The sequence below is a fragment of the Doryrhamphus excisus genome, linkage group LG1 (genome assembly GCF_037039965.1).
Source record: "Doryrhamphus excisus strain RoL-2023G ecotype Guam linkage group LG1, RoL_Dexc_Guam_v1.1, whole genome shotgun sequence".
NCBI classification, from domain to species: Eukaryota; Metazoa; Chordata; class Actinopteri; order Syngnathiformes; family Syngnathidae; genus Doryrhamphus; species Doryrhamphus excisus.
This window is the reverse complement of record NC_136357.1, coordinates 17510827-17518949: the sequence shown is the minus strand read 5'-3', so window position 1 is coordinate 17518949 and position 8123 is coordinate 17510827. Positions and strand designations below refer to the sequence as shown.

At 45.1% G+C, this 8123-nt stretch overlaps 1 protein-coding gene across 1 annotated transcript; it reads right to left on the bottom strand.

Moving 5' to 3' along the window:
• Window positions 1–1418: 1418 nt before the first annotated feature.
• Window positions 1419–5481, bottom strand: avpr1aa (arginine vasopressin receptor 1Aa). The gene is made up of 2 exons (XM_058076280.2): window positions 4401–5481; window positions 1419–3124 (listed from the first exon to the last, which is right to left on the bottom strand). The coding sequence occupies exons 1-2, from the start codon at window positions 5263–5265 to the stop codon at window positions 2841–2843; spliced, it is 1149 nt and encodes a 382-aa protein (XP_057932263.2). The 5' UTR covers window positions 5266–5481; the 3' UTR covers window positions 1419–2840.
• Between the last annotated feature and the right edge of the window lie 2642 nt (window positions 5482–8123).

The following is an 8123-nucleotide window of genomic DNA, read 5'->3' as shown; positions in this document are numbered from 1 at the left end:
TTCCGGGCATGCCCAGCCGGGAAAAGGCCCCGGGGCAGACCTAGGACACGCTGGAGAGATTATGTCTCACAGCTGGCCTGGGAACGCCTTGGTGTCCTCCTGGTGGAACTGGAGGAGGTGGCCGGGGACTGGGAAGTCTGGGCTTCCCTACTAACACTGCTGCCCCCGCGACCCGGATAAGCGGAGGAAAATGGATGGATGGAAATTGTATTGCAGGCTGCACGGCAGACATGTGGTTAGCATGCAGGCCTCACAGCTAAAAGACCAGGGTTCAATTCCACCCTCGGCCATCTCTGTGTGGAGTTTGCATGTTCTCCCCGTGCATGCGTGGGTTTTCTCCGGGTACTCCGGTTTCCTCCCACATTCCAAAAACATGCTAGGTTAATTGGCGACTCAAAATTGTCCATCGGTATGAATGTGAGTGTGAATGGTTGTTTGTCTATATGTGCCCTGTGATTGGCTGGCGACCAGTCCAGGGTGTACCCTGGTTCTCATCAGCTGGGATAGGCTCCAGCACCCCCCTGCGACCCTCGTGAGGATAAGTGGTAGAAAATGAATGAATGACTGAATGTGGATTATGTATTGCTGATTCATTGTGTTGTGGTTGTCATTAATAAAAATGAAAATCAGGAGATTTACTGACGTGTCATGGAAGATTGCTCATGAAGAAAGTTTTTTTTTACTTTTGAGGTCCTATGGAACATGGAGCTTGAACCCCATTTGTTCAATATTTAGAGAGTTGGACTGTATGGTCGTTGGCCTAAGACCCTTGCACAGCACTGTACACTTCTTTTGGAACTACGCATCCTTTACAGTGCGACATGCCGCACACATTCATAGTGAAGCCCAAACCACACCCCCCCATTCTGTCACACCACCCAGCCAGCTATTGGGGCAGGATGCCATTCATTAAAGAAGCTGACGTGGCGTGTGAGGAATGTGTGAACCCTGACACCGAGTAAGCCATGGGAGGTGTGTGGACTCCTCCGACCATGGCCCATCTTCTTACTTGAAATCATCCTGATGGATGTTTACCGCTTTCATAGGTCTCCCGCAGCGCTTGGAGCCAGATGAAAACCAAATGGCAAACAAGCACCCCTGCTGCAACATGAAACGAAACCTTGAACAAAGTCTCGAGGGAAGAAAACGTGGAACTGTAAATCAAAAGCGCCCATCATTCAAAGGAGAGATCCCTTTAGATGTTTCTGAATGTTCGTTGAGAAGAATGAGGTGTCTTCCTCGCCTCACAGTCCGGTTCTTTTCAACACCTCATGGCTGCTCTGGGGGTTTGTAAAAAAAAAGGGTGGTCAAGCCGCCTTGCGCTGCTTTGCAGATGTAATTGCTCCTGAAAGCTGGAATGTACCCTCCCATAAGCAACCAGAAGATGCAGACCCCCCCCCACCCCCACCCCTCCCAAAATTGCGTGTGAATACTGAGAGAAGCTGTCGCTGGTCTAGAATTCCAAAGAAATAAATGAATAGTGGGACCGTAAGTGCTGGGAGAAATATATAAATACATCACAGCGGGTCATAGCAATTCCAAGATACTGGGGATATGTGGCCCCCCGGCAATAAGAGATGGTACGGCAAAAGTAATTGCTCACTGCTCCTGAGCGACAGGCACATTTTGTTCTTTGAGTTTGAATTTGATGAGCTGTTATGTGGCAAAAAAAAGTGGACAGATAATATTACCGTAAATGTTGCTGTTTATGCCTATTCAGAGGCAAATCTTATACGTATACTGTAGTTAGAAAACCCAATGACTCCTTCAACACACAATTAATGCTGGCTTGGACACTCCTGTTGCTGCTGTACTATGCGACATACTTGTCCATAAACGACCATGTGGTGAAAGAGAATGATGTTTTCCTTTTCTACTTTCTCATGCACTCCAGGTCATTTTTAAAGGTAAGAAATTAACTTGAGAAAATGGAGTTCCCAAATTTCTGAAAAATTGGCTTCACTTCAACCCAGAGTGGTTTTAGTAAAAAAAAAACAAACCAAAAAAAACTGCCATTTTGACAGCATTTAGGGTAGAAGAAGAAAACTAGCATCAAAATCTTGACAACTGAGTGAAACAAAATAAGCACTTTAACACTGTTTATATTACTGCAGCGTGATTTACTTGCTATTCTTGTGGAAAAATGATAGAATTTCAGCACTGATGTAGTATTATTATTATTATTTGACCTCATTCTAGCTTCCCATAGAGGCCTTCATAATACACCTCCCAACATCACACACTCACATAGCACAATCAGAGTTGCACCACAAAAATACCATTAGAAGAGGCAGGCACACAATGGATTCATTCTTCTCACTCACACAAGCTTTGCTTTCACTTCTACACAAACTTAAGATTCACTCTGTGGAAGGGCTATGAAGATAAAATGTGCTTTCATCCTGGGCTATTCATCAAATTCAGCAAATATATTGCTCAATAATTGTGTGATTATTATTATTATTCAGTAGCAATGTGATGCAAAGAACCAGGAAGAAAGGCTAATGAAATAAGTAGCCTTTAAATAATAGCACGGCCGGCCGCCTCTCAGCCTTCACACAACAACAAGGGAACATCATTCATGTGAGATATGAAGATACGACGGAATGCTGCAAAAAGCCTTGTGGAGATATGACACCATGATGTATTAGTGGCGTTATTAATGGGTCTTTTGTCTTATTTCCCCCGATTGTCTCCAACATCCTGGTGGGCACGACAGACCAAACAGTCTGATTCGGCGTCCCCATTCGCACTCCTTTTGTCGCGCATGCCCCTTCTGTGTTTGTGTACCTTCAATTTTCCATTCCACATGCCCATAAAGCAGTTGCCAGGCTGCACGTTCACTCAGCCTGAGCGGAAGACTTGGGGTAATTGTCTAGCTCCTTCCAGTTGACAGAACTGCCCGTGGGGCTGCGATTGGTCGCCTTGGTGAGCAGCGTGGTCCTTCGGAGGCTGCTGTCTGAGTCCTCCTTGCGGAAGTCCGCCTTCATGCGGTGGCAGCAGGGCAGGCAGTGCACAAAGTCCTGCAGGAGGTGGCCGCTGAAGATCATGTAGATCCACGGGTTGCAGCAGCTGTTGAGGCTGGCCAGCAGCGCCGACAGCGTCACCGCCGTGTTCTCGGAATCTGGAGGACGGAGAGGGGGAGAAGTAAAAAACAAATTTGATTCACTTGGCTCACGGGCCTGTCTGTCTGAGTTGAAGTCCTTCGGTGGTGTAACATGAGAGCAAATATTTTAAACAGCCATGTGCGTTTTTACTGATATTGGGGCTGTAATCAACAAATATATGTATGTATTTTTCCATAAAGTACATTAGAATTGCAGGAATGACACATTTTAAGAACATATTGTGGGTTTCTTCGCCGTCAGCCTCTTTGACTATTTGTTAACTATGCTGTCTGACAGGGACAAATGCACAGCAACGTCCAAACACAAAATGATCCCAGACTGTGCATGCGGCCACAACGCCTTTTATTCTTGTCAAATTAACAATTCTTGTTACCTCCAAGAGCTCTGACGAGGTTTGGATTTTAAGCTTAAGTTTGCAAGTTTTACGATGAAACTAAAGTTTATGTGTTGTGTTAACCTCGGGTTGATCAAGATGAGTTCACTTAACTAGAATGTGTAAATTAGGATTTAAAACAGCAGGGGACTACTTTCCATTGTGGATGGATAATGGAAGCGCATCCTGACAACACCCCGTGAATCTCAGGGAGTTCAAAAGGACATTTGCTTGTAGGCTCTCCCCCTCCCCGCCCTGCGTGCTCTGGTCGTTGATTGCTCGTTTGAGTAATTTACCGTGTACAGTCATACCTGCCTTTATCGGGTTTAATTGGTAGAATGTTGAAAACTTGTTTATAACTTTCTAAATGGAATCTTTACCTTTATTAGAGCCTCGTAGATATGATATAGCACCCTTATTGTCACATTTACACTGCATTTCTCAACTGTACTGCAGGTCAAAATAATCAACCTTAATTTGTCGGATGTTGTGTTGTCAAAAACAAATTTGGCCTGGATCTACACCTGGTTTGCACATTCACATCAATTTAGATTTAATACATGAACTAATTTAAGTGAACATGAAGATACAGACTTTGTTCAATCTTATTGATTGAATAAGTCCAAATGATCCAAATGATCTTTATTGTTCTTATATACTCTTTTTGGGTGCAGTTAAATGGACTTTTCTAGCTATTAAGAACCTGGATCGTGTTTTGCCTATAGGTGACAAATACTAAAGCTTGGTGGCGGTGCTTGTTTTGGTTTAGAGACCCCTCATAACCAGCGCGTAAAAGCCGTGCGTAAAATACAAGCGCGCAACGCTTTTACGCGCGTCAATACGCACCAAGCCCAGCAAGTGTAATTAGAGCTGTGAAGTGAATTTTCCCCGACACTCACCGGCAAATTGGAGGTTGTCGTCCCACACCGACCACATCTGCACAATGAAGAAGGGCGCCCAGCACACGATGTAGGCCAGCACGATGACGAGGGTCATTTTGACGGTCCTCAGCTTGGCCCTGGAGATAGTGGTGACGCTGCTCACCGAGTTCTTGCCTATGAGCCCGTCCTTGCCGGCGGCGGTCTTCCTCTTCTTGTACTTGATGTTCCTCCAAATGCTGTGGCAGATGAAGCCGTAGCACACCACCAGGATGACCACGGGCACCAGGAAGATGCCCACGGTGATCCAGGTGATGTAGGCGCGCGCCCCCCACGGCTCGACGAAGTGCGCCCAGCAGTCGTAGACCCCGGTGCCGTTCTGGATCTCGCTGAGGGAGAAGATGAAGACCTGCGGCACGCTGAGCGCCAGGCTGCACGTCCACGTCGACACAATCATGACGCACGAGCGACGCGTCGGCTGCTGCAGCGTTTTGAGCGGGTGGCAAATGGCGATGTAGCGGTCCACCGTCATCATCACCATCATGTAGGTGGACGCGAACATGCCCGTCACCTGTAGGTGCTTGACGACGCGGCAGAGGACGTCCGGCCCGTAGAAGCGGTACGTGATCTTCCAGCAGAGTTGAGGCAGCACCTGGCAGAAGGCCACCACCAGGTCAGCCAGGCTCAGATGGCGGATGAAGAGGTGCATGCGAGACATCTTCCTTTTGGTGTTGTGCATGGCCAGCAGGACGCTCACGTTGCCCACCACCGCCACCACGAAGGTGACGCTCAGCACCAGGATCTCCATCTGGGCCACCTCCTCGTTGCGCGCGAACGGGTCGGAGGAGTTCTGGGGGACGTCGGTGCTGTTTCCGAGACTCCCCATGGTGTGGGTCTGAAGTGGGGCTGCGAGTGGAAGGGCTGGTCGCCTGCTCAGGAGCAGCGCATAGTGGAAGTGTGCGTGTGTGTCTCTCTGAGCGCGCACACTCAAACACACACACGCTTCTGGTCCCTGGTGCTGCCGGATGCGAGGTGCCCCACCGAACCGTATAAGGAGCTGGAGTCCTCCCTGGGAGAGATGAACCCGATGTGCTGCTGTTGCTGCTGCTTCTGCTGCCGTGGAGCTTCTAAACACGAATCATATTTCACGCTAGTAAGAAATGAAGAAGCACGCCCCCAAGGTGCCTACTTTGGACCACTCCAAGAATGCACTGCAGGCAGGAGCTGGTTCAACAAAGATAATACTTTATTCACAGAATAAAGTTCCAAAGTTGACATTTTGAGACGTAGTATTCGGGGGAAACATGGAATACACCAGGGGTGCGCAAACTACGGTCCGGGGGCCACATGCTGCCCATTAAGTGTTTGAATCCGGCCCAGTTGCTTTCTAAGTGTTTCAACTTTTAACATACAAACTGGCAACATGTTTAGCACTTGGAGCCTTCAGGGTTAGTCCTCAAGAAGAACTTGCAAGCGGATGAAATAGTCTCTTTGTGCTTTAGCTCTGCTGCTACGCCTACCACTTTTGGAATGTACTGTTGTGCTTATAAGTATAAGCACCATGTTGAATGGATGAGAATTAATATTAATTAACAGATGAGCAGTCCGTTTTAAAAAGGAGACAGTTGATATGTTGCTTGGGTTTAGCAACTTTTTAGCAAGTTTATATTCATTTGACTTACCAGTAAGCTGCAGGCTTTGTGAGAAGTCCAGACTATAACAAATCAGTGTTTTTCAGATTCGCCTTTTCCCCCGAATTCTAAAAGACAATAAAGGAAATTAAAGGATCTATAATACATTTTATTTGTTTTGTGCTTTTCAAAATACTCAGACACTTTACAGAAGAATGGAGTTGAATAAAAGCAAGTAAACGACACACCAAAATACAACATTCATTGGTTAATACACAGTTAAAATACATGAGTAAAAGCAGGGCGGGGCACAGCAGTCAGATATAAAAAGTTAGATATGGACAACAAATTAATACTACAGCAAAACATAAGCAGTTTGCTCAGCTAACTCCAGCACACACTGAGCTATACTGTATGTGTTTCTCCTATCATGGAGGAAACAAAGGTGGCGCTACGTCTGAGACGTAGCCTACTAAAGACATTGGAAACTAAAAGAAAAGACTAGCACAGTTACAGTATAGCTAGTCAAATAATACACAAGATATAAATATAATATGTTCGTGGTGAAAGAGGAGTTTTAACAACTTTTATTTTCAGGTGGTATGCTAGCTCTATACAGTAGCTAGCTTTCTCTCATTTAGCCAAACATACCAAAAATCCCATATAATCTGAAAAATCCATCTTGATATATTTTCATTTCTCTGAATGAGACTTATCTATCTGTAGATGAAAGAATAAACTTACTTGTTTCCATGTATTGCTTCTCTCTGGGCATTCGGCACTGCACCTCTGAGAAGGAACAATAAGTCCTGCTGTTTTCCCTCCAAAAGTCTTCTTCCCACAATCCATTGCAGTCTACAGTAATTTACACTAATGCTCTGGTTTGATAAGTGATTTTAATATCAAGAGTACCGCGTTAGTACATATTAGCCAGTCACAGTAAAATACGGTATGTATTACAAACTGGTTAATCATAGTAATAATCACAGTAATGCACTGCTCACAATACAGTATTATTGTATACTATTGTTAAAGTGCAGTAATATATTGTAATATGATTCACAGTAAATTACTTATTATTTACAGACTGGTGTTACTGTGAAAGTGTTCCAAAACCATGCTAGGTTAATTGGCGACTTTAAATTGTCCATAGGTATGAATGTGAGTGTGAATGGTTGTTTGTCTATACGTGCCCTGTGATTGGCTGGCCACCAGCCCGGGGTGGCTCCAGCATACCCGTATGCTGAGCATAAGCGGCATAGAAAATGGATGGCTGTAAGGTACTGTAATATTATTCTTGTCACATTGTAACTAAATTCCCTCAAAATTACTTACATATATATATATATATTTTTTCATAAACATATATATATTTTTTTTTAGTTGCTTCTTTCTACTCCTTTTGGACATAACTGTAAATGGTAATGGTAATGGTTTTATTTAATTTGAACATGCATCAGATTATAATTGAGTGCATCCCATAATCAGTTCCCAGTTCCACATGTCCAAAAGGAGTAGGAAGAAGCAAAGCTTATTGAATCCTACCCCTCCATCTGGTACTTTTACAATCAGTAACTGTTACATTTGTTCACTTCCTGCTTTCCATAATACAGTTTAAGTTTTTTTTTTTTTTTTTAATAATGCACCTCGTACTGAAGTAGGAGGTGGTATGAGCATCCAATGCCATAATGGGTACCATAGTAAGTGTCACGGGGTGTCAAGGGTTGGGCCCCAGATGCAGAGGAAGGCCAACAGGAGTTGCAGTTAATGTCCTTTAATAGGCAAAGTCCAAGAAACAAACTGCCCAGGGGGCAACACAAGGTGGTGGCGAGGAAAGACACGATGAAAAAAACAAAAATCTCACCACAGAGTACAGCTAACATAAACTACTAAATAGAACTACAGGAGGCTGGCTGGACGGCTAGGGAGTGCTGGGTAGACCGAAGCGCCAGTAGGTGAGCAGGATTTGATACGAGGAACCAGCGACTCCCGTAGCAAGCGGCGGCCTTAAATGGGCAGTAGATTAGATGGGCTTCAGGTGTGCCCAGTCCTCCCGCCTCCAGCCCGCTCCAGGACATCTGGAAAACATGGAGAAGCAGACCAGGGGAAGGCA

Coding starts and splice junctions, on each gene's coding strand:
- avpr1aa (XM_058076280.2), bottom strand. CDS start 5,265: ATGGGGAGTCTCGGAAACAGCACCGACGTCCCCCAGAACTCCTCCGAC. Junction 3,125..4,400: donor CGACAACCTCCAATTTGCCG/GTGAGTGTCGGG, acceptor TCCGTCCTCCAG/ATTCCGAGAACACGGCGGTG.